Source organism: Lampris incognitus, chromosome 20 (genome assembly GCF_029633865.1).
Source record: "Lampris incognitus isolate fLamInc1 chromosome 20, fLamInc1.hap2, whole genome shotgun sequence".
In the NCBI taxonomy this organism is placed as follows: Eukaryota; Metazoa; Chordata; class Actinopteri; order Lampriformes; family Lampridae; genus Lampris; species Lampris incognitus.
In genome coordinates, this window is record NC_079230.1 from 22,628,134 (window position 1) to 22,654,300 (window position 26,167).

A 26,167-nucleotide genomic window follows, 5' to 3' on the forward strand; every position below is an offset into this window, starting at 1 on the left:
AAAATGTCAAACGATCAGTTCATCAGGCTTCTTAGTGCAGTGCGTGGATGGAATTTCAACACTATCGCTATGTCGGAAAGTGTATTCAAAATAAATTCCATTTCCAGGACTCGTATCATTTCAAATAGGGCACCATGATTATGTCAGGATTGGGTCATTGTAATCCCTTTCACTTGGTAATCGAGTTTCTGCTTAGAGTTTGCTGGCAGTCCAGACCCAATGTCTTTTTCTTTTTATGCCTCTAGAGTGAGTTATATATATATATATATATATATATATATATACACACACACACACACACACACACACACACACACACACATACAAAGAAGGCTATTTTTCAGTTTACCTTCATTTTCCACATGGCAAACCACAAATGCAAGCCTCAATAAAATGGTGTACAGTGTTTTCAATATCAGTCTGATGGAAGCTCACTTTTTGGACAGCTTATCATATTCAGGCCTTGAAATTCTTTATGCAGACCTGGCAGTTGATGCATTAGATAGATATATGCATTTTTTTTCTTATTACGCATTTCTTCTGGGGGATAACATGGGGAAGATAGGTGCACAGTACAGGCCCGATTCCAAGATAAATTACCCAGTAAAAAAAGAGATACTGAGAGAGAGAGAGAGCGGCTCTGCCACTCCAAACATACCTCGGTTTTCATCTGAAAAATAATGGGAAACAAAACATACAACTGGAGCCAATTTGGATTTTTAGAGCAATCACTAAAAGCAATGAGGCAAACAGTCTCTGGTAGATCATTTTGAAGCTAAAGCTAGGACTCTCACTGCAACGTCCATCACTCAAAATGTTATTATTGCTATTTTCTTCGCCGAACTGAGGAAGGGCTGATGGATGCAGACAATGCGTACATTTACATGGAATCCAATAACCCAATTACTGGCAGGAATCAGTTAGAAGCAATCTTTCAGTTTGAGGGTTTACATGGGTTAAAATAATGCGCATTATCTAAACCCTGGGTATATATACATTGCTTATATGACTAATCAGTCCACGGTATGTCAGCAATACTTGTCTTGCAATACTTACTGTCTTGTTCCTGCCGATTATAAGCAAGTAAGTATGTAAAACTGTGGCAGTGATTGTCCTCATACAAGCACACCCAATTATTTTCCCTTCCTGTCTGTATTTTTATTGTTCTTTATGATTTATTGCAGAGCCCCATAACATGAGTCCCCCTATATTTGCCATCCTGTCTGAAAGTTAACCATTAGGCTGCTAACCAAGTCTATGCGTATAGTGGCAGGGATGTTAACTATTGCACACTTAGCATCAGCACCGTGATAGGCTGATTTCACCATATGGCGTGTCAACAGCGTCTGCGATTCCAGAAGTAAACAAGTGAGCAATTCATCAAGTATTGCCACGGATGAAGATAAGAAGATAGTATTGCATAGTCATTTTATGTTTTTTTGGACGTTTTCCCTTTTCTCCCTAACTATATCCGGCCAATTACTCCACTCTTCAGAGCCATCCCGGTTGCTGCTCCACCCCCTCGGCTGATCAGGGGAGGGCTGCAGACTACCACATGCCTCCTCCCATATATGTTGAGTTGCCAGCCGCTTCTTTTCACCCGACAGTGAGGAGTTTCGCCAGGAGGAACGTAGCGCATGGGAGGATCACGCTATTCCCCCCCAGTTCCCCCTCTGCCCCGACCGACCAGAGGAGGCGCTAGTGCAGCGACCAGGACACATACCCACATCCAGCTCCCCACCCGCAGACATGGCCAATTGTGTCTGTATGGATGCCCGACCAAGCCAGAGGTAACATGGGGATTCGACCTGGCGATCTCCATGTTGGTAGGCAACTGAATAGCCCGCTACGCTACCCGGACGCCTTGCCAAGTCATTTTGAATGTTTTTTGAAATCTTGTCGTATTTTTATTGTCCAACAATATGTGGTTTATTCCGGCTAGTAAACTTTCACATGCACAGTTTCAAAAAGCCGATTGTAAGACAAATCTGCCCTTTACTTGTCTTAATAAAGCGGAATATCAAGCAAAAATGTAGGTGCCCCAATTGGGTTATGTCTACCCCAAATCTGAGCTTGTCCTGATAACAATAATCTGATGAGGCCACTGACTTGACATTTTCCCAAGTTTTAATATGACCTTTTATCTGTTTTTGATAATTTGCATGCGAACATGCTCATTGTATTAGTATAGGCATTAAGGAACAACAGTGAAGGGTGAGTTTGAAGGGGGACTGAAGCCGAGGCCAGTGTAATGAGCACCAATAGAAGAACAAGGCCACTCCTGCTGTTTTCCAACTGCAAATTTTCAAATAGTACAATTTCCCTATATATAACACAGAGTAATGATTGTAAAGACGCAATTGCCTTTGCACACAAATTTCAACATCAGTTACAATGAAGGCTGCAGTGTGTGCAATAAATGGTTTTTAGTTCTTATTCATTGGCTTTCCAGATAAATTAGATTTTGTGAATGTGTCAGCAACATAACACACAGCAACCTCGACGGAAACGCTCGTGTTAACATGAGGTGAAAAGTTCCCATATTAAAAAGTGGAAAAGCAATACTGAGCTAACACTGAGAATAGGGTTGAATAGAGGATGTCTTCTGAAAAACCAGCAGGGCTGCAAGTGTCCGTTTGACCGTGTTAACAGTTTACAATAATGTGGAAGTTCAGCACGCTTGTCTTATTCATTAGATGCAAATAAGTGTGTGTGTGTGTGTGTGCGTATGTGTATGTGTGCGCGCATGCATAGCCTACTATCTCATCTACTACTACTACTACTACTTTTGGCTGCTCCCATTAGGGGTCGCCATAGCGGATCATCCGTTTCCATCTCTTCCTGTCCTCTGCATCTTCCTCTGTCACACCAGCCACCTGCATGTCCTCCCTCACCACATCCATGAACGTCCTCTTTGATCTTCCTCTTCCCTGGCAGCTCCATGTTCAGCATATATGCTACCATCTCATCTCATTGTAAAATGATTACTGGTAAAGGTTAAATTTATTTAGAGAAAAGCATATGGATAACATTGCTTCTGAGGATGTTTTGGAGGACATATATTAACAAGATAAACTTTATGTATTAATACGCAGTTAAAGAGATAAACTTGGTCTTTATCCAAACTCAAGGTTTAACAAAATGCTGCAGCCAGGTTGCTTACCAGAACACATAACCGCAAATTTTGGTTTGCTTTCCTTGGGTACCTGCACGTTTGATTTTAAGATTCTGTTAACTTTACAAGAAAACCCAAATTTTTTCCCCCTCCAGATTATATCAAAGGACTTTTGGTACCTTTTAGTCCTTAAAGATCCTTCAGATCTTCAGATCAAGGTCTACTGCATGTGTCAGAGTGCAGACTGAAATCAAAGGGGGACCGTCCTTTTGCCACTCGGGCCCCGGGACTCTGAGAGCCTTCCACTGCACGTCAGACCTGATCAGCCGGGGTGTTCTTTCAAATCACACCTGAAAACACTCGCTTGCTTCTGACAAACTGTAATCAGAATTTTTTTTCTTTTATATTTCAGCATCCATGCATTTTTTCTTGAAAAAATTATTCTTAAAGCTTTTTACCTATTTCTGTACGTGTTGTTTTTTGTTTCATGTGAAACACTTTGTGCTGCATGCTTGAAAACACAACACCACGACCACCAACAGCAACACCAACAGTACCAACACCACCAAGCGCTATATAAATGTAATCCATTATTATTAACAGCAACAGCAACACCACCAACATCAACAGCAAGAGCAACAACATCACCAACAGCAAGAGCAACATCACCAACAGCAAGAGCAACAACATCACCAACACCAGCAAGAGCAACAACAACACCAACAGCAACAACAACAGCAAGAGCAAAAGCACCACCAACACCACCAACAGCAAGCGTAACAACACCAACAACACCAATAACAACACCAACAACAAAACACCAACAACAGCATATTTTGAGATGACCATCAACATGGTGCTTTTTTGTTCTCATAATAATGGCTGTCAGGGAAAATGGTCCGATAAGGGTGTATGTGGAGGAGGGCAGGCTGATGAACGAGGTGGCAAGTGAGGCTTTTAACTTGAATTGCAGTAGTAGTAAAAGTATGGTTAAATGTATGGCTACTTTATAAGATCCTTCATCTTATAAAGTAGGCTGGAGCATGCGTGTCTATTTTGGGGCCCCAAGCAAAGCTGAGCATTAGTGGGGCCATGATCTCGGCCTACTGTTTTTTACAACAAGAAGATGAAGACGATGATAAAGTATCTAAATAGTGATTTTATTAATAATGTTATAAAGTGCTTCAAATGATAATGAACACATAACTCCACACACCTTTCATTTTGTCTGTGTCCATATCACTGTACACGCACTTTGTTTAATTGATAGGAGGAAAAAAGGCAATTCATACGTTCATTTATCTAAATTAAGTTATAATCCCCATATAATTCTTGAAATTGTTTCCCATTTTGAAAAAGTATTTTGTTTTGCCATATGGGACATCGACAATAGGGGAAAAATGCCTTTGGATTTTTTCATTATATATTATTATTATATCTACATTTATATTTTATATTACACTTATACTTTATTCTATTTTTATTTTCTTTTGTATTTTCACCCGTTTGTGCACTACTAGACTGTAAATGCTTCATTTTGGTGTTTAGCAATATACCATCTGGCTATATGCTGGGTTTGCATGGCCCCTTGCACATATTGTGGGTTGCATTATAGTAAAGCACGCGTCTGCAAGTAGGCTGGCTGTTTCATGCTAAAATAAAATGTGACAAAGTCTCTAGAAAGGTCTGGCTACACGAGACAAAGTTCTGTTGTATGTTATTTGCTAACAACGTTGCCCTCTCCAATACAACCATTTTAAAGCAAAAAAAATGTAAAATAGCACATATACACATCTTCCTCATCAGCACCAAAGGTGAAAGTAGATACAGAAAATCAACGCACTCAGCATGGCCATCGCTGAGTGCGTTGGAGTCAGACTGAGTCGATATCATATTGCATCTGTTGTACGCCTCTACATTGAGGGAAAACTTCAACCTTTGACCACATTTTTCTTACAGCATTGTGAAAAAGAAAAAAAATTCCAGGTCAAAGTGCATTATAGCATCTTTTTTTTCTTCTTTTTGGGGGGGGATTTCTTCTTCTCTGACTTTATGATTATATCTAGTATGCAGAAAATGGCTGTGCAGGAAAATCAAGTACATGTTGACTGATGTAGGGTCGAGAAACAAGTAAATGTATTTTTCTTGTCATCTTTCGATTTTTCTGAAAATGGCCACCTTTTAGTACTGTACTGACCAACTTGCAGGCTAGATATTCACCATGTGGAAGAGACGGTCCCTTTAAGACAGTGGGTTCAGGGGTTAGCAGGGGGGATTGTGGGTAGACATGAGGCTGTGGTTTTGATGATTGAAACGGTTTACCTGAAGTTTGTTGGAGGAAATAAACGACCCCACGGCTGTGTGGCCAAAAGGAGAAGTGGTCTCATCTCCTTTCTTTCATCCTCCACATTGGTGACCCTGACATGAACCATGGAAAACAAAGCTACCAGTGCAGCAGCAGTGGCTAACGCCATCTTGCTCAAACTACCTGACTTCTGGGAAACGGCTGCGGCAGCATGGTTCGCTCACATCGAAGCCCAGTTCGCGATTAGGAACATCACCGTGGATGAGATCAAGTACTACTACGTTGTGGGGGCACTCAGAACATCTACGGCGTCACGGATATTGGGCCTCCTGCAAGCCCCGCTGCCCGTGGATAAGTACGGCAAAATTAGGACACTTGCTGCAGGCTTTTGAGCTAGCAGAGGTGGAGCGGGCAGACTGGTTGTTTTCGCTGCAAGGCCTGGGAGACGGCAAGCCATTAGAACTAATGGACAAGATGCTGAGTATGCTGGGTTCGTGCGACCCCGCCTTCCTTTTCGGCCAGCTGTTCCTCCGTCAGCTACCCTCACACATCCGTGCCGCCTTGTCTAGCTCCAAGTTGTCCACCACCAACAACTTTCGGGCGTTGGCCGCAGAGGCTGACAGGATTTTTCTGGCCAGCTGACAGCAGTGTGTGGCTGCTCTGCTGTGTGTCCATGCTCTTCCACCACTGCTGGTTGAGGCTGTGGGTGTCACCGCAGCAGCAGTTTCTCGTCGGCAGCAGGACTCAGGGGGATTGTGCTTCTAAAGCGAAGCAATGCCATGCACCATGCTCTTTCAGTGGGGCGGGAAAAGCCAGGGCCGGTGCTCAGTAGCAGTCCTGAGCGTTGGCCAGGAAGGCAGGCTGCTGTTTATTCAGGACATCATCTCCGGCCGGCGGTTGCTAGTTGATTTGGGCGTGCAGCGGAGCATCCTGCCTGCGACAGGAGTGGATTCAGCGCCCCCCCCCCATGGATGCTGCCAACGGCATCCCTGTCCACACCTATGGCACGAGGTAGATGGAGGTGGTTTTTGGAGGTCGGCGGTTCGGCTGGGACTTTGTGATGGCGAAGGTGTCCATTCCCCTCCTGGGCGTGGATTTTCTACGCGCTTATGGACTGTTGGTGGACGTTAAAAACTGCCGCTTGATTGACGCCGTCTCCTTCTGCTCCTACCCATGTACACTGGGGGAGGCAGGTTGTCCAATATGTTTGCCACCGGGGATGAATTTCAGCGTCTGTTTGCTGAGTTTCCGGACCTCACAATGCCCATCTTCTCATCAGCAGTCATCAAGCATGGAGTGGAACACTACATCACCACCACGGGCCCCCCAGTCTACGCCCATGAACGGCATCTTGATCCAGCCAAGCTCGCCATCGCCAAGGAGCAGTTTACCAACATGGAGCATCTCGGCATCGTTCGCTGCTCCGACAGTCCATGGGCCTCCCCCCTGCATATGGTCATGAAGGCTAACGGCAGCTGGCGCCCATGTGGTGACTACCCCTGCCTCAATGACACCAGACCACTACCACATCCTGCACATCCAGGATTGCTCCGTGCACTTGGCGGGGGCGGTCATCTTCTCCAAGTTGGACCTTGTGCGCAGATACCACCAGGTGCCGGTCTGCCCGCAGGATGTGCCGAAGATGGCAGTAATCACGATGTTCGGCCTGTTCAAGTTCCTGAGGATGCCGTTTGGACTCAAGGGGACCGCGCAGACTTTTCAGCGGCTCATGGACTCTGTGCTGCAGGATATGCTATTCCTGTTTGTTTACCTGGATGACATTCTCGTGGCTAGTACGTCTGCGGCGGAGCACCTGGTCAACCTCCGGCAGCTTTTCAAGTGGCTCAGCCAGCATGGGCTCTTCATCAAGTGTACAACAAACGGTCACAGACTTTCAAGTTGCAAGAAGTTTCACAGCAGAGTATTGAAACTGCATGTACCTGGTCCAAGCACAGGTAACAATGGCAAGAGCATAAGAGAGAGAACAAAGGGCTCTGGTCATACTAATCTTTGATTAGTATGATTCACTAATATAGCGTTTTTATTCCATCCATCCATTTTCCTGAACCGCTTATCATGCTCTCAGGGTCGCGGGGGATGCTGGAGCCTATCCCAGCAGTCACTGGGCGGCAGGCGGGAGACACCCTGGACAGGCCGCCAGACTATCACACAGGGCCAACACACACACACACACACATTCATACCTAGGGCCAATATAGTATGGCCGATTCACCTGACCTACATGTCTTTGGACTGTGGGAGGAAACCATAGCCCCCGGAGGAAACCCACACAGACATGGGGAGAACATGCAAACTCCACACAGGATGACCCGGGACGACGCCCAAGGTTGGACTACCCCGGGGCTCGAACCCAGGACTTTCTTCCTTTTTATTTTATTTTATTTATAGCCTCCATTCTATTCAAGATTCATCACAGTTCCAGATGGTTGGCACTAGCTGTTGTATCATAGTTTATAAGGTTGTGTCATCGGTGTGTGAAATAAAATCAAAATTGAATACTGTATCCTTGATTATTTTGTGTATCTGAGTGTGGGCGGTATAATCTGGTTTAGAAGGGTATGAAATAGCCTAGCCTAAATAATACCCGGGGTATAAACTCGACTAGCCCAGAATATACCCAGGGTATAAAACAGGCTAGCCCACCTTAACCCCGGGTCTGAGTGTGGGGAATATAATCTGGCCTAGCCTACCCTAAATAATACCCCAGGGTATAAACTGGACTAGCCCATAATATACCCGGGGTATAAAACAGGGAAGCCCACTTTACCCCTGGTATAGTCTGGCCAGGGGCTATATCTTGGGCTTTTACACCGGGCATTCATCTAGGTCCTGGCTAGCCCGGTTTGGCATGCCATCTGACCTCACTTCTGACGGGGGGCCCGCAGTTCACATCAGAGCTGTGGACTGCAGTCGCTGAAAGCCTAGGGGCGAAGCTTCACCGCACAACGGTGTACAACCCACAGGGCAATGGTTTATGTGAGCGGTTTCATCGTTCGATGAAGGCCGCTCTTCGGGCCAGCTTCACAGACAGCAAATGGGTCGACCGGCTCCCATGGGTCATTGGCCTGTGGACCGCCCCTAAGGAAGACCTCCAGTCCTCGTCGGCCATGCTTGTTTACGGCCAGCCACTGTGGGTCCCTGGGGAATTTCTTCCGGACGTCGCGGCACCCTGGTCTGCTGTCTGCCAATGGGCTGTGTTCCAGGATGGCGCTGACATTTTGACTCCAGTCCCAACTTCGCAGCATGGCCTCCCTCAGTCTTACATCCCCAAGGACCTGCAGTCAGCCAGGTATGTCTTCATCCAGCACGACGCCCACCATACCCCCCTGTGGCCTCCCTACAACGGCCCTTTCCGTGCCCTGGCGGCAGGGGCTAAGAATTTTGTGGTGGATGTGGGCGGTAAGCTGGAGTGGGTTTTGGTTGACTGCCTCAAGCCGGCTCACCTGGACTTGGACAGGACTGGCCCAGCCCCCTTGGCGTGGACACCCCCCTGCCCCAACACCCTTCAAGAGGAGCTGGTGTGGCCCCGTTATTCGTCCCCCGCCACATTGATGTAGTGACCAACTTGCGGGCTAGATATTTACCATGTGGAACAGGCGGTCCCTTTAAGACAGTGGGTTCAGGGGTTAGCAGGGGGGATTGTGGGTAGACATGAGGCTGTGGTTTTGATGATTGAAAACTGTTTGCTTGAAGTTTGTTGGAGGAAATAAATGACCCCACGGCTGTGTGGTCAAAAGGAGAAGTGGTCTCGTCTCCTTTTTTTCATCCTCCACAGTACTCGATTTTAATATTTAACTACCACCCGAGTTTGCTGTGGGTTGATATGAGCATATTAGGGAGCATACTCCAGAGTCGGCGCTTGTTGGCTCCCATCTCCGAGCATCTTCCTCTCTTTTATCAACACTGACAGGTGAAACAATCGAATTACAGTCCATTTTCTTTACCTGTTAACCCCCTTAAAGAGTGACTGGGGCTGGAGCCTGTCCAAATGTACTTTGGGCTGAAGGCGGGGAGACCAGTCCGTAGTTTAAAATGAACCCATTAAACCTATTCTTCCCAGCCGTGGAAGTTTTTAAAGAGGTTTTTGAAGATCAGGGCTCGTAAAAGTAATTTGGCAAACGCTGAAAATGGGTTTTTCTCACTCTCCAGTTGGTATATGGGGAACTATGTCTTTAATCAAAGGGATATTTTATGAGAAGATGTTCAACCGAGCAATTCAGTCGGTCACTTCAGCAGACTGAAAATGAGAGCTTTGAGGACAAACTCGCATTAGATCGCCCTGATTAGCGATCATAAAGGCCCGTTTAACGGTGCTGAATTACTCATAGCATCACCACACAATGCTGGTGTCCGAAAGCAGGTGAGCACAATCCTCCCTGCCTCCTCCGTTATTGACAATTGACCAATCGTGACCTTTTCGAGTCAATTAATTGCCTAAGCAGCTCATTAAGAGCAATGCTGAATTTCATGCATTAATTTAACAACAGTGTCCCTGCCACATCCATCATAATTTGAAAGCCACTGAGTGTGACGAAGAGCTCACACTCTGAGGCATGGACCTGCATAAGTAGCACAATTGCTTGTCGTTTAACAACGTTGCAATTATGATTATCTGGGCCCTTTGCCTCTCGGTTTCCCAGTACAAACAAGGTCCTAATAATGTGCACAAGCCCTCGTCTGTCATTGGCGAGCGGTTTCTTTTTTGGTTGTTTTGTTTTGTTTTCTGGCTTCAGCATCAATTTTTAAAGACTGCATAGGCTTTCAGATTTATGTTTGTGTACTGTAAGAATCGGAAATAAGATCTGACACCTTTGTGGGTTTTTTTCTTTACTTTTAAAGAGAAACGATCACTGTTTTTTTTTCTCCCTTTTTCTCCCCAATTGTACTTGGCCAATTACCCCACTCTTCCAAGCCATCCCGGTCGCTGCTCCTCCCCCTCTGACAGTCCGGGGGGGGGGGCACCGCAGACTACCACATGTGGAGTCGCCAGCCGCTTCTTTTGGCCTGACAGTGAGGGGTTTCGCCAGGGGGACGTAGCATGTGGGAGGATCACGCTATTCACCCCAGTTCCACCTCCTCCCCAAACAGACGCCCCGACTGACCAGAGGAAGCGCTAGTGCAGCGACCAGGACACATATCCACATCCGGCTTCCCATCCGCAGACACGGCCAATTGTGTCTGTAGGGATGCCCGACCAAGCTGGAGATAACACGGGGGATTCGAACTGGTGATCCCTGTGTGGGTAGGCAATGGAATAGACCACCACGCCACCTGGACGCCCCCCTTTCTGCACTATTCTGACGTAGTTTCACAGATACACAGAATACTAATCAGTATAATGGCTGGTAATGGAGAGTTATCCCGACAAAATGTGTATATATAGATAATGCTGAAAATCGTGATTGTTTCCCTTTATGAACGCTACCCACAAGGAGAGGGAAGGCCCATTGAAATATACGGTATTTAAATATAATTAAATGCATTCATATTTTTTGACAATTACGAGCGGTGCTATGCAAAGAAAAACTCAAAGGTAGGCGGTCGACAAAAGACGTCATATAGCTTACCATCTATGAGTCCAGATGGTCTTGTCGAGTCTGGGATTTGTGCAACAGCTGTACACAGTCAGCAGGCACATCCAGCATTTCAGATGCACCACCTTGCAACGGTTTTGACTCCATCTGAAAGGCTCCCTCTGGGCTCAGATCGTGGAGGCACGTATCTCTTTCTTCTCAGAAAGAACCCACTACTCAGTTAAGGCCATGTGATGTTCTATAAACAGTCGGAAGTGCCACTTGCACTGCGTTATCCTCCGCTCTTTCCCGTCAAAGCGGAACCGCGGCGGCTGGCATGACTCACTGCAGCGCCGTACTTTCTAATGACACGGGAGTGGAAGCTGAATCAATCTGACCTGACAGTCTTGCATAAATCAGAGGCCTTCGATTTTTAAGTTGCTTTGAGGAGCGTCGACGAACCCACAGGAGGAATATTACTCTGCTGTAAGATAGGGACTCCACCTCCGAGAACTTATTACGGGGCGTTGTTCCCTCGACGCTGTGCAAGGTGGTGTTGAAGCCTATTTCTGCTTCCCTGACGTTTTAATTTTTGACACGTGATAGCAAAGGGCACCCCAACAAAAGTTTGAGAAACCGACGCAATGGTGATGTGGAGCGCAGCACTGCGCCGTGTGCAGCAAATAATCTCTGCCCCCCTCTGACATCTAAGTAATAACATGTTTCCCTGGACAAAGCGGGGCTTTTCAAGTCCCATGTTACAGAAGTGATTCATACCAACATGAGGCAAGGCAGAGGAAATAAGAGGGCTCAACATAACCCGCTTCACGAGAGGAGAGCAGAACTCTCAGCTGACGCTCCCTGACAGAAATGAAGCCTGCGGCCTCAACACAATTTTAACATTATAGGCTTTGGTGCACAGTATAGGAGAGTAAACAGAAGCAAATCTAAAGTTGGTGTGCCTGTCGAAAAGCAATCAGCTCCCTCCATTTCCTTGCTCCATTAGAGCTATCTAATACACGGAGCCACTCCGCTCATATCATTGTCTCCAAATGATCCTCGAGCAACGGCATCCGGCTTCCTGCTCTCGCCACGCCACACACGAGAACCAAATGAATTCCATTCATTTAAATAATGCGCAGCTATTAGTTATATTAAAGACAGGCACTGTTTCAGCTCCCACAGCTCACTTTTACAGCTCCGGGCGCTTTTCACCGATATTGGCTGCAGCTCAAGAATGAAGGAGGGGAAAAAAGAGGAAAAAAAATGAGGCAGCAATTTAATCAAAAGTGAGAGATCGAAACACCAAGGGAGGGTGGATGTTAGATGGTTTCAGCTGATGATCAAGAAGCTGGAGAGAGAGAGAGAGAGAGAGAGAGAGAGAGAGAGAGAGAGAGAGAGAGAGAGAGAGAGAGAGAGCGAGAGAAAGAAGAGTGTGGAATTCTCTTCCATTATCGGAGCAGAGCCGGAGCTCTGTTCGCTCACTACTCCAGGGCAAAGAGAGGGAGCGCAATAGAGAGCCGATGGTTTATCTGTCTGTCAATGTCACGTCTTTTCAGGATCACGGTTCAAGGCGTACGGGCCATGATAAAGGAAAGGGAAAGATGAGAGATGGTACATTGCGAAGAGGGTGCTGGTAGGTCACAGGACCCTGAACTGGGATGACATTGGTGGGTATTGTGCTCCTCTGCGTCTTGGCGGATGAAAAAATATTGTGTGTGTGTGTGTGATACTGATAATGTGGGCCTTGGAAGGACTGGAAGTCAAGGAAGGATTCATGGGCCTGATGCTAATGTGAGATTGAGACAAGTAGGAAAGCTGAGAAAATGCAAGAGGAGGATAGTGCAGCTTGCACGATCAGTAATACTCTGTGTGGCTGGATGTGTATATATATATATATATATATATATATATATATATATATATATATATATATATATATGCACACAGACAAACATGACTAGTTTAATCATAAAATAAAGATTATGAACTTAGGCTTGTCCTTTCACTTAAAAGAAGTTATTTTCCCTGTATTCTGCTTTTTTTCCACCCAAATATAGCCTTAAGGTCAAATAAGTGAGGGAATTATCTTACATGTAGGGGTATGTGAAAACTACAGATTCCAGGGATGCTTGTAAAATGTATTTGCCGTGCAGATCTCAGACAATTTTCTTTCAAAATTGCAACCACCCACAGGCTTGGAAAGCTCCAGCTGGCAAGTAACTCTGTAAAGAACAGATTCTACCCCGGCAGGGGCCACGGGGAAGCAGGGAGAGGCAGTGAAAGAGGCTTGTTCTGTTGATTAAATTTAGTTGATTTAGCTGCATTGCTTCTCCAGGGCGACTTGGAGCTTACAAATTATCAAATTTAAATGGCTGGATCTACTGAGGTGGTTCACATTTGCAACAGATTGAATTCATTTTTTCCGTGGCATTTCTCAAAATGAGATGGATCGTGGTCTTTATGGCACCCCCCCGGTCACCATATTGATTTTATGATAGGCAGTGCTTTTTTTGAAGTCGTAGAGGTTTCACGGCTCCCTTTGGTATGCAGGTACTATATGGTGTACTGAGGAAATTACTGTCGGTTGTTTCACAATGTTGTACATCCATGAGAGTAAACATAATTATTGGAAGTTTCAGTGACTTGAAGGCCTGCTGTCTAAAAAAATCAAAATGTACAATAATACTAAATCCTACATTTTGGGCATAGTTTTGAAATTAGTGGCGTAAAAAATGTGGCACATGAGTTTAAAAGCTAAAATCCTGGAGATTCACATGCAAACCAATATCTGTTTCAGTGCTTCGTTTTTTGTTTTTTTTATCACTAGCATATTTAAGACAATAGCTAATTGATGAATTTTCAAATTATGGATGCTGTTGTATTTCTTTATTTTAATGGTTACTATCTGGTCAAACTTTCCAGTGAAAATTATATGGCTCATAGCGTTTTATGTCTTCATTATAGCAGCAAAATACCAAAGAGTAAGTCGAGTAGTGGTAAGTCTGAAGAGCAAAGTTTTTGTGGCTAGCAAGCAAATATGGCACCAAGCTCTTTTATTTTTTGAGTTTCCCCCCTTTTTATCCCCAGTTGTATCTGGCCAATTATCCCACTTTTCCAAGCCATCCCAGTCGCTGCTCCACCCCCTCTAACGATCCGGGAAGGGCTGCAGACTACCACATGCCTCCTCCAATACATGTGGAGTTGCCAGCTGCATCTTTTCACCTGACAGTGAGGAGTTTCGCCAGGGGGACGTAGCGCGTGGGAGGATCACACTATTCCCCTCAGTTTCCCCTCCCCCCTGAACAGGTACCCCGACCGACCAGAGGAGGCGCTAGAGCAGCAACCAGGACACATACCTACATCCGGCTTCCCACCCGCGGAAACAGGCAATTGTGTCTGTAGGGACGCCCGACCATGCCGGAGGTAACGTGGGGATTCGAACAGGCTATCCTCATGTTGGTAGGCATCAGAATAGACTGCTACGCTACCTGGACACCCCACCAAGCTCATTAAAACAATTACCAGCATCACCAAGTTCAACAAAAAGACAAGTATTAAGTAAGTAAATTCTACAACAGTACTTACTCGTACACTTTCAGCTGGTAACACTGATTGTTCATAAACAGGTACTCTCGATCGGCTCCGTAGTCTATGGTGAGTTTCTTTGTTAGGTCACTGTGATAAAACACAACAAAAGGATTGTGAGGACACTGTGGACTCATCTGCCTGTAGAACTTCAGTTACCACAGACTTGTTATAGTAAACAGCCAAAGTTACAGACAACATTAAGTGCATTATCTGCATTTTTTTTTTACATTTTTCACCATTTTTCCCCCCACTTGTACTTGGCCAATTACCCCACTCTTTCCAGCCATCCCAGTCGTTGCTCCACCCCCTCTGCTGATCTCCGTAGAGGGCTGCAGACTACCACATGCCTCCTCTGATACATGTGGAGTTGCCAGCTGCTTCTTTTCACCTGACAGTGAGGAGTTTCGCCAGGGGGACGTAGCGCATGGGAGGATCACGCTATTCCCCCCAGTCCCCCCCCCCAAACAGGCGCCCCAACCAACCAGAGGAGGCACTAGTGCAGCGACCAGGACACATACCCACATCCGGCTTCCCACCCTCAGACACCGCCAATTGTGTTTGTAGGGACACTCGACCAAGCCGGAGGTAACATGGGGATTCAAACTGGCGATCCTCGTGTTGGTAGGCAACGGAATAGCCCGCCACGCTATCCGGACGCCCCATTATCTGCATTTCAATGCAGGAACTCCAAAAAGGAGAGAAATCACAGAAAAAAGCCGTAGTAACGGTTTCATGTAAAACCTCTTTGAACTCTAAAAGAAAATTAACTTTCCTTGTATTTGGGAAAGTTGACACTGCAATAAGAGAAAGACAAACAAATCTAATTAATATACTTCAATGATGAAAACAAGTCAGTTAGGCCTCCCATAACAATTTATGACCCCATTCATTTGCAGTTATTGACTTGTGTTTTGGACTTGTGTTTTGGAAACAATGTATATATTCAGAGTACTTCTACCTGGTAACATTATCAACAGAATCAAAGATACCAAATTACATGTCATACTCATAATGAGTGAAACCACGCAACCATTTTCGAAACCTCTCTCATTAACTGAAAGATTAGTTCAAACAAAACTTAAAAATTGTGAAATGGGCCCTATGCAAGCAACAAAGCATTGAGAAGGGGAAGGGAAATTTCTCTCTAAATTCACACACATGCTGAGGAGTACTGCGGAGCATTTCTTGTCAAGGCTTATGGATATTTGCCATTTGTCGGTGACTGAGAAGCAATTTTATCTTTTTATTTTGTTAGGATAAAGTTTTTTTATCTAAGGCTTTTAATAACCTCTGGACGACCGTTAGTTCTGCTGACAACATAACTTCTTTTCTGCACTACTTTGAGTGACTGACTGCCTCGTTGGATGGTTTGTTGATGAGGTGCCCCTTTGGGGCCCATTGGTATGCAATGTCGCCAATTATCAGAGCTGCCCAGAGCAGCTTTTCCCTCACTAATCGCAAATAAGGGAACTGAGCCCTATCTCTAACTGTTGCAAGGCCCTCATTTCCATATTTATAATGCAGAATTGCTAATAGGGTTAACAATTGGTAGGGGAGGGTGGATCTCTCTCTAGGATGATAAGGTGGGTAAAGAGCATGGGTGTGAACTCAGGGTCAAAAAAAAAAAACTTTCCTGGTTGCACAAATTGTGGGCTTGGGGGGAGCCAAGATGGTGCTGTAGGAGATGCAATGTGTTATCAGCTCTGAAGAAACTTCTCAAGCACAACTCAAGTATGTCTAGAACTGGTTAAAAAAGACATGCATCAGTTCAAAAAAAAGAAGACAGAAAGACATGCATATTAGGTTAATGCTCCTGTCTGTGCCCCTGACCATGGCATGGCAAGAAGAACTGGAGTTGGTCCCCGGGCGCTGCACGGCGGCTGCTGAGTCCTAGCTACACTGCTGCCTATTGCTTCCAGTGTGTGTGTTGGGATGGGTTAAATGGAGAGGGTAAATTTCCCCACAGGGGTTAAATATGTACATCTCTTATTTTATCTTAATACCCCATTACTAGACGTTGCCATCAAGAACTGACAGTTGCTCATAGCTTTAAGGCTCTCTTTTACATCAATTACAACACTGATTAGCCTCTCACAAACTGTTTGCTAACTGAAGCTAGTGTGTAGAATTGTTAGAGAGAGGCGGCGGAAAAGTAACCAACAAACCACACAGGCTAAAGAAAACGAGTTAAGTAAGTGGATTCAAATAACAATGTGAAATTAGCCTTACACGGATATGCAGGGAAATCATTGGAGATTGATTTTAATGCTGTGGCAAAGAAAGCCCTGTTACTTTCAAGCCACAGCCTGCCAAGAAACATAGACCTGCTGATTGTCCACCTGTCTCTAACTCCATACTGCTAGAAGCCATTGAAAAGGTTGAAGAATGAAACAATGAATCTCTTCAAAAACTGCAGTCTGTAGAACATGCTGTGAAAAGCAACACACAATCGATAAAATAACTCACAGCCTCATTGGAATTCATGAACATGCAAGTAGAGGATATCAATGAAGACGAAGTTAATGCATAGCAAAGTCAGTGGGCTGGAGAAAGAAAACAAAATGCTTCATCAGAAATGCTTGGAGATGGACTGTTTCAAACAGTGATGGAATTTGCAGGTTGCAGGAATCCAGAGAAGTCTAGTGAAAACGGGGGAAAAAAGGTCCTCATCGACCTGTTTGGCCAGGTGTCTCCAGATATCGCAGAGTATCTTCCAAATATGGTGGACACTGCACATGGGCTTGTTCCACAGGATGACAAGCAAACCCGATGCATCATCATGTAATTCATCTCCCGCTCTCACAGGGATAAGGTGAGGAGACAGGGCCGAACATCTGCCATGCTTACACAGAACAACATAAAGATCTTCGAAAGTTTGCCGCCGGGAACGAAAGATGCCAGGAATAAACTGTGGTCGCTGGTGGAGAGAACAAGAAAGGAAGGAAAAAGGTCTGGTCTCAGGGGGGCGATTTCTGGAACTGATGGTAAAAGAAGCTTCAATTAACAGCCTGTCTAATATAACCTTGAATATATAGCCTACGACTTCTCTACTGTTTTAAATGATAGGCTCGGATTAATATTCCTCTCATGTTCGGAGCTGAATTTTGAAACTGTTCAATGACTTTTGAAATATCTGACTCATTTCTGCACTCCAACTTCATTTTGGTACATTTTACACAAACACACACAAATATGCAAACAACCATACACACATGCACATTTATTAAGACAGAGCCTACATACACACAGCACCTTACATACACTGCACACTATTTATTGTTATTACTGCTTTTTTGTTTTGTTTTGTTGTTATGTTATTGCTGTTGTTGCTGCAGTGTTGAGGAGCCGAAACACAATAATTTTACTCTCTCGTACTTGTTTAATGAGACGTAACAATTAAGGATCTCGAATCTTGAAACTCTTCAACCATCCAAACTGATGTTGAAACTCAGAGGTCTTGGTCTGGGCAATTCTATCTGTAATTGGCTATTTGATTTCCTAACAGGCAGGCTCCAGACTGTGAGAATAAGTAAAACACACTCATCTACATTAGTTCTTATGACCGGCATGCCTCAGGGCTGCCGTCTCAGTCCCCTACTGTACAGTCTGTTAACACACGACTGTGTTGCCAAATATGAAAACAGCAGCATCATTACATTTGCAGATGACACCAGTGATTGGATTAATAAGCGACAGTGACGAGAGGGCCTCTCAGAGGGAAGTGGAAGATTTAACCATATGGTGCCATGATAACAACCTCTCTCTAAATGTCAATAGGACAAAAGAAATCAATTGTTGACTTTAGAAAGATCAGAGGAAATCACATTCCTATTTCCATCATTAGATCATCTGTTGGACATTGTGGACAGTTTTAGATTTCTCGGTTTACACATCACAGGACCTTCACATGGTCTCTCAACACCAATCGTATCTTCAAGAAGGCACAGCAGAGACTGTGCTTTCTGAGGCGTCTCAGGTGTTTTGGAATGAGTACCAAAGCTCTTGTGACTTTTTATGGCAGTGCCATGGAGAGTGACTTGACAGGCTGTATCACAGTGTGGTTTGGCAACCTGACTGCTCAGGACTGCAGACTGCTTCAAAGGACTGTAAACACAGCAGCAAAAATCACTGGCATGGAACTCCCACAACTTCATAATATTTAGACCACTTGCTGCTAAAGGAAAGTCCAAAACATCATTAAGGACACCAACCACCCCACTCATGCTCTGTTCTCACTCCCTCCATTAAAAAAAAAAAAAAAAAAAAAAAAACAGTTACCAGAGCATCAAATCACACACCACCCATCTCAGTAATAGTTTCTTTCCCAGGCAGTCAGGTTGCTGAAGAGTTGACACACCCATGTTAGATTGTTGTGTTATCATATACTGTTTGTTGTGTATATAGGACATTTTTAATTGTAGTTTGGTTTACAGTGCGCTGGTGAAATATTGTAGTATCATGAGGAAACCCCAACGCAAAAAATGACATGTAAATGTGTGTGGGTGTATTTCTATTGGTGTTAGTGTAACTCTGTTGTCCCCAGGGCTGTACAAAGATGTTCAGTGATAACTCAGCCATGATAATGGACAGCTATTGAGCTATTCTGAATTCCTTGACACTTTTGCCATTCCTGTTACTCCAAAGGAGTTTGCCATGGTTACGGATGCTATTCCTTCTTTCCTTTCATTATAATTCTGTTATCCTCTTTCAGTGTTGTATTGTGTAAATTGAGTAAACACAACATCCATTGCACGTGGTCCATCTTGGAAGAGAGATCCCTCCTCTGTTGCTCTACCTGAGGTTTCTTCCTATTTTTTCTCCCTGTTAAGTTTTTTTTTAGGGAGTTGTTCCTTATCTGATGCGAGGGTCTAAGGACAGGATGTTGTATTGCTGTTACAAATTTGTAATTTGTGATATTGGGCTAGACAAATAAAACTGACTTTACTATATAATGTATAAATTCATTGTGTACATAGTCTATGTAGGTCTGTAGTGTTATTTTTATTTTTTTGCTGGGGGATGGTGTGTCCTTGTGTGCTTTGTCCTTGTGTCCCTTCTGTTAAGGCAGAGAGCCAGAGCACAAGAATTTAATTGTATTCTAACACACTTGACAATAAAGTTGAACTTCAGGCCTAGCAATGGCTAACCATGGAGCATCCACTTAATGAACATTTAGATAAATATCCTGGGTTATAGATGTTGAACTCTTTGCAATAGATACTTGAGTTGTGCTGATGTAATCAATAGTTTCAGTTTTAGTGCAACTTAGCCCAAGTGAGTTGTAGTTTACTCTAGTTGACACTTGGTGTTATTGTACCTTTCCCCGTTTTTTTCTTCTTCTTTTCTTTATGTCTCTGTCTTTTTTGTCTATCAATACCAGGGGGGCTAAGAGACAATGTAAAACAAAAAGCCTTACTTCTGTATGCTAAGACCTACAAAACTAGCTTCTGTTTTTTTTCTTCCAAGAATGCCATTCAACAAAGGAGGACACACATTTTTGGAGATCACAGTGAGGTAATGATTTGTGGCTTGCACACAGATCGTCTAGTTCTGCTGGAGCAGCCATTTTAAAGACCTACTTACAGGAAATATCCTATATGCAGATGCAGCTCTTTTAGGGACTTTTGTTTCTGCATTTCTTTTGACGAAAATATGATTATTACAATCAATATATAAGAATATAATTCCTCTATAGATAATGATATTCTACTTGACATGCTTTAAGATACACTTCAATATTGGCGAGATAAATACCCAGATGATAATATTGTAATGGGGGGGGGGGTTTAATTACTTTTAGATGATGCTCTTGGTAGATGGCCTCCACACCAACCTACTTCTTCCAACTCAAAACTGAGAGCAGCCATGGACAGATTTGATGTAATTGATATTTGGAGAGAAAAAAATCTCCAGAGCTGTGTGTATACCTGGAGCAACAAAGAAACCTCCAAACTATCCAGGATGGATTGGCTCTTCTAATAAATAAAGTGAGAGAGGTCTCTTATAAACTTATACCTAGGTATTACCCTGCTAAAATTTTTATTCTTAGAATGAAAAAAGACCTAGATCAGGGCCGCCTAATTTGGGGCCTGCTCCCTTTGTTTTAGCCTGACAAGCTCATGCTTATTCTCCTCTTATTTTGAAAGTGCTGCAAAATCCTAACCGAAATGACTACGAAACATAAATCTTGTGCAGCTAAGAATTACTTAATCTGAGTTTTATGGCAATTCTACAGCATTTTGTCACATTTGAAGACAGAGAGTGGATGTTTTGAAATAATATAATATCCGTCATCGCTACAAAACAAAACACAGTGGAGAGACCCGAAAGGAGAAGGCAAGTGACGTGCTATTTTTGTCAATTTTTCAAGCTGATGTCAAATTTCCACTTTTGATTACAAAGGTGGATAATGCAGCTGTTTTCAACTTAATTTTCTTAAGCACTTTGAGTTGCATGCACTTTCTGTCAGAAAGGTGTCGTTCTTTATATAAATATGATTACGCTCCCAAAAAGAAGCATTGGCTATGGATCTTTTATGTTTTTGACAATCATCTCTGCAGATTAATAAAATAAAAATTAATAAAATTAATAATTTAATTAATTAAAATTAACTGAAATTTAAATGATTAAAAACAATATGCCTGTCAGTCTGTGGATGCGTAGACCTAGCAGACGCTCGCATGAATGCGATCAAGTCTAATATGAACTTGCAATTTCCAGAAAGAAAAGATTTTCTATGTGACCATTTGGTCATAGTCTAGTAGCACTGCCTTTGCTCATGTTCCAGAAAAAGAGAGAGAGAGAGAGAGAGAGAGAGAGAGAGAGAGAGAGAGAGAGAGAGAGAGAGAGAGAGAGAGAGAGAGAGAGAGAGTGAATGGAGAGAGGGAGCAGCATTAGCAAGTTTTGAATCACCGCAAGAGAGGTTCTTGATCATACAGTCATACCTGGGCACAAAACATATGAGGCTGATAGTCCAGTAGTATACGAGATTAGCTGCGGACACACACACACACACACACACACACACACACACACACACACACACACACACACACACACACACACACACACACACGCATGCGCGACCAAACACATAATCCCCTCCAGGCTACCGCCTGGCAGAGATAATAAGGCACATGAGTAATATGACTTGGAGCAATTGGCGCAAGGTGGCAAATAAAAGAATAGAGCAACTAGAGTCATGCCAGCTCAATTTCCCTGCACTACTGCTGGCTTTTGTTTAAGGAGGGGGAAAAAGCTTGACCTTTAGGTAACTGCCATCTCTGTGGTTGCGTTTGCTCTCTCCTTACTGTGATGAACAGTTTCCAGGCCTAGAGGCTACAGCACTGTAGCTACTGCTGCCTAGCTCTGAGCTCTTGTGCAAATATCTGAAAAAGGGCAAATGCCTGTAATAGGAATCTTCCCTGAATCCCCTTTTCCCCAGTTTGACCGGATGAGCATGTGTGACTGCGTACTGAATGAGGGAGTAGTCACTGTAGTGTGTTAGTAAAAGAAACCAAACCTCAAGCTAGCCACATGATTACTGAAATCTTTGTTCATATTAAACAGTCATGGAACTCTTTGACAGTGACAGCATCTTTCCATGGATATTTAGGTGTGCGACTAACTTTTACTTTATTACAGGATGTTCCTTTTAGCCCATCGGCACAAAATAATTAGTGTGTTTGTGTTTGCAGCTATTTTGTCCCCCACCTATGAGAACATGACACTTGAAACTTTGGATTATTCATGCTCAGGATGGCAGTGTGCTGCTTAAAGTTACATTTGAATAGGCCCACCAACTAGTACAGAGCAGGCATCCAGTAGCATTTGTTTTTTGTTTTTTTCTTCATTAGAATTCCCCTTGGGTGTCACATAGTGCAAACTCATTACTGTGCAGCTCTTCTCACGACTCTGGGGCAGAATAGCGGGGTCTATTTTAAGGCCTGCTGATACGCCGTGCTTCCATGCATGCATGCTAGTTTCCGGATAGAGGTGAGAGGCAAATGCTTGGTCCGGGGCGGTGCATAAACTACAAATAAGGAAACAGCAGCAAATACTACAACGGTGGTAGATAACCTTCACCCCTCTCTATACTTCTAATTTCTCTCACCTTATTTCCATGTTGACTGTCTCAAAAGCCTCCTCCACTTTCTTCAGATCGGCAGCCGCCCTTTCTGCAGCTAGACAAAATAAAAGGTCAGACAAATTAGCAATGCAGAGCTGTGGCTCCTGCACAGGTGTGATTCGCCAAACGGCGGGCTCCTGATCTATGCTTTGTTGTATCTACTAGGACTGGGAGAAGAGCAAAGCTGCATACAAACACACAAACGCTGTTTCCAGGTGTGATGGCGGCTGAAAGGCTCATGGGCTTAATTAATCGCTTCACACTGACAACTGTGTTAACTGGGACAGACGTGAGCGAGATAGAAAGAAAAGGAGTGAAAAGGGATTGGGGAGAGGTGACCACAACGGAGGTGTGTTTGTTTTTTCTCTGTCACGCTCCCATGGAAAGTGTAAATCTACAAACCTCACGCAGTAAACACGACCATGACAGCCAGACAGAACTAAAAGTGTGATGAAATGCTAAATGAGAGCCGTGCTGCATGTGGTTGTTTCAGTATTGTTCAAATGTGCGATGTTTTGTGACGCAAACTCTGATGACTGATGCGCCTTTCTTCTGCTAGGGTCCTTCCTGAGGTTTACATACCGAGGCCCCGTCTCATACACCAGATTCCTCAGCGTAAATCACAGCGCATCCCATACACTCGGTGTTTGCCCGTTTGTGAATCTCTTTTCGTACCCGAGGCGAACACAGTAGCTCACATGGTATATACTCCACAGTTCTCATCATTTCATGACCAAACTGTGTTGGCCACAGTCTCCTTCACACTGGGATTAGGGATGGATGGGGGGGGGGGGGCCCCGAAAACCATCACAGTAACAGAGAGCCACCAGGAATAAAGAGAAGAGAGATCATAAAGAAGTGGAGAGTCAGGAGGAGACGACAGAAAGCAGAAGTGAAGAGAGGCTGAAAAGAGTCCAGTTTAATTGTCTTGCGGCGGTGGTCCTGGGGATTTGGTGGGGTTTCTGGAAGAGCACAGGTTTGGCGCCGTCGTCGAGGAAACTCTCGCTGGGGCCAGGCGCCGTGGCAACGGGAAGGAGTGTGTGTGTGTGTGTGTGTGTGTGTGTGTGTGTGTGTGTGTGTGTGTGGCAAGAGCTGTGTGGGAGGCTGTCAGCGCCCCGGCCTGAATACCAATTAGCATGTTCCTCGCATGTGGTCTCAGCTGGTCGCCCGTAAAGATACCCCCGCAATAGAACCCTCAGCATGTATTTTCTTGCTGAACCTCGCTCAGAAGTGCCGTGTCCAAGAGGCAAGCACTGATTTTTTTTTCTGTACTGTAACAGCTTCTTTAGTGAGGCAGAGAAGGGCAGATCTGCCTGCAACACAGCCCCCTATTCCCCAAAAACTCCTTCACAATCTCTCTCTCTCTCGCTCCCAAGCTCTCTCTCTTGCTCCCTCACTCTCTCTCTCTCTCTCTCTCTCACACACGCACACACAGTCATACCCGCATTGCACAGTTACATTTTCTCATCAACCTTCCCCCTCTCTCTCATTTTCTCTCCTCCCCATCTCAGACACACACACACACACACACACACATCTTTAGGCTGAGCAATGACAAAAGGAGAAGCAGAATCCCATGTGGATGACATTTGACCCCTTGCAGCAGCCCAGGCGTGTCTGGAGAGAGTGGGGTTGGCAAGTGGGGTGGGGGTGGGGGTGGGGGTGGGGTTAACTCGTGGAGGGCGGACAGGCTTGCAGAAGTACTCCGAACAGAGAGCACATGGTATATTTAAAGGCTGGACTCCACTGAATGGACCCTGCACCAGTTATTGCATGTCAGGCTGAAATACCCAGAGGCCAACGCACACTAAAATGGCTATCGCTCATGGTTGAGGAGGGATCGAGGCTAATGAATATGAAGAATGGATTATCAGTCATGTAGTCGACGGATAGCAAGGCATCAAAAGCTTGCCGTGCGCAAATTAACTGTAACTGCTAAAGATGGCTTTGGTTTTCGACAAGACCACGCCACATTAGTTTCCATCGTCGTCACGTTAATTAAACCCCGTCGCCAAGTGTGCTCACCCGGCAAAGCCGTCTGCAGTCAGTCAGGTTTCCGTTCGAGTCATGCATATGAAGAAATGCCTAGTACCCTATTACCGGTCCTAGTGTTTAGAAAAGCCATTTTCACCGCTACATTTAGGGATATTTATGAAGCAAATGTAGGGCAAATGATTTCACTTTGTGAAACACGTTCTTTGTGGATTACTTTTATTTATTTATTTATTTATTTTCCGCTACAGGAAGTGTACTTTTGCTTTCAGCGCTGCAACCTACCAAGAGGGTTGTTAAGGCGCAGAGGCTGGGTGTAAAAATAGAAGGCTAGGATTGTGCTGTATGTGCCATCTCCTGTCTGGCGTCCCCCGTGTATACATACCTTAAGCCAAAGACCGGGGATGTTCTGTTTACATGCCAACGGATCAATAGGCAAGGCAGTTTCTCTGCAGCTCTCAGAAGAAGAGAAGCCGGCGAGCGCTGCCGCGTATGTACGCCGTGGTCGGGCCTGACAGAAAACAATGGACCTGCAGCGGGGGCCACCCTTGAACCCCACACTCACGCAAGCAGTAGGGACCTTTAACTAGCGCGTGTCTACCGCCAGCCACACGTGGGAGTTTGCTTTGTAGTCTGTTAAGAGCCCGGCCTTTAAAATGCAGGCTGGCAGCATGCTTTAAGCTTCCTCATCGGTCTCCCCCCACCCCACCCCGTTTTTTTTTCTTCTTTTCCTTTCCTTCCTTTCCCCTCCTGTTCACTTCCAATTTCTATTCCTTGTTTTTTTCCCCCTTCCTCAACGTTTTCCTTCCCTTCGATATTTTCTGCCTGAGCTGTTGTGTCTGTCTCACTCAGGTCAGCCGGCACCCAGTTCTACCTAGCGCGCCGTTTTCTCTCCCTCTCTTTTCTTCCGCTCCCTCCTCAGCCGGAGACCCTGATCTGGCTGCGTGGTGAGAAGGTGGGGGTAAAGTGTAGGTTGAAGAGCGCCGTAAAGAAATGTTTCTGACAGCGTGTAATGCTGAACAAGGGTCTCTGTCGTGGCCTGTCTACATGACCGGCGACGGCGGTAATAACCACCTGAGCGCCCCATTCAAAGGTGCGCGTTAAAGTCATTTAAGAGAAAGACGCGTTATTAAACGAAACAAAGGCAATATTACCGACGCCATACTACACAGGGAAGACTTTCTCGGGTAGGGGGAGGATGGGATTTCACACACTGCATTTCTTACTTGGCGTTAAGACGTGCACGTGGGTGTTTCATATGAAATGCAGTGCTGCAGCGTCTACCCTTGTGTTTACATCTGTCTGTTCTTCTTCGATCCAAATCCGAGAGCTGAATCAGAGGCTGGGATATGGGCTGCTGTGAGCTGAGGAGAGGTCAGCCTCTCCCTGTGTATAATCATTGTGTTGAAGTGTCTGACTGTATTAGGGCTGAGCGACTAACAGTCGCTGGCAGAAATAGCATCATGTTTTGGAATATCAAGAGGGTTTTCACAGCCCTGCGA

The 26,167-nt window shown here is 44.8% G+C and overlaps 1 protein-coding gene across 2 annotated transcripts in view; it reads right to left on the reverse strand.

The window, feature by feature from the left end:
- LOC130130822 (glucosidase 2 subunit beta-like) overlaps window positions 1–26,167 on the reverse strand; it is a 230,553-nt gene that overhangs the window by 57,137 nt on the left and 147,249 nt on the right. For both annotated transcript variants that reach the window (XM_056300658.1, XM_056300659.1), the window contains exons 11-12: window positions 22,659–22,728; window positions 14,543–14,632 (exon numbers count right to left, since the gene is read on the reverse strand). In XM_056300658.1, the coding sequence (XP_056156633.1) occupies window positions 14,543–14,632; window positions 22,659–22,728 (160 nt within the window). The remainder of the gene's footprint in view (window positions 1–14,542; window positions 14,633–22,658; window positions 22,729–26,167) is intronic.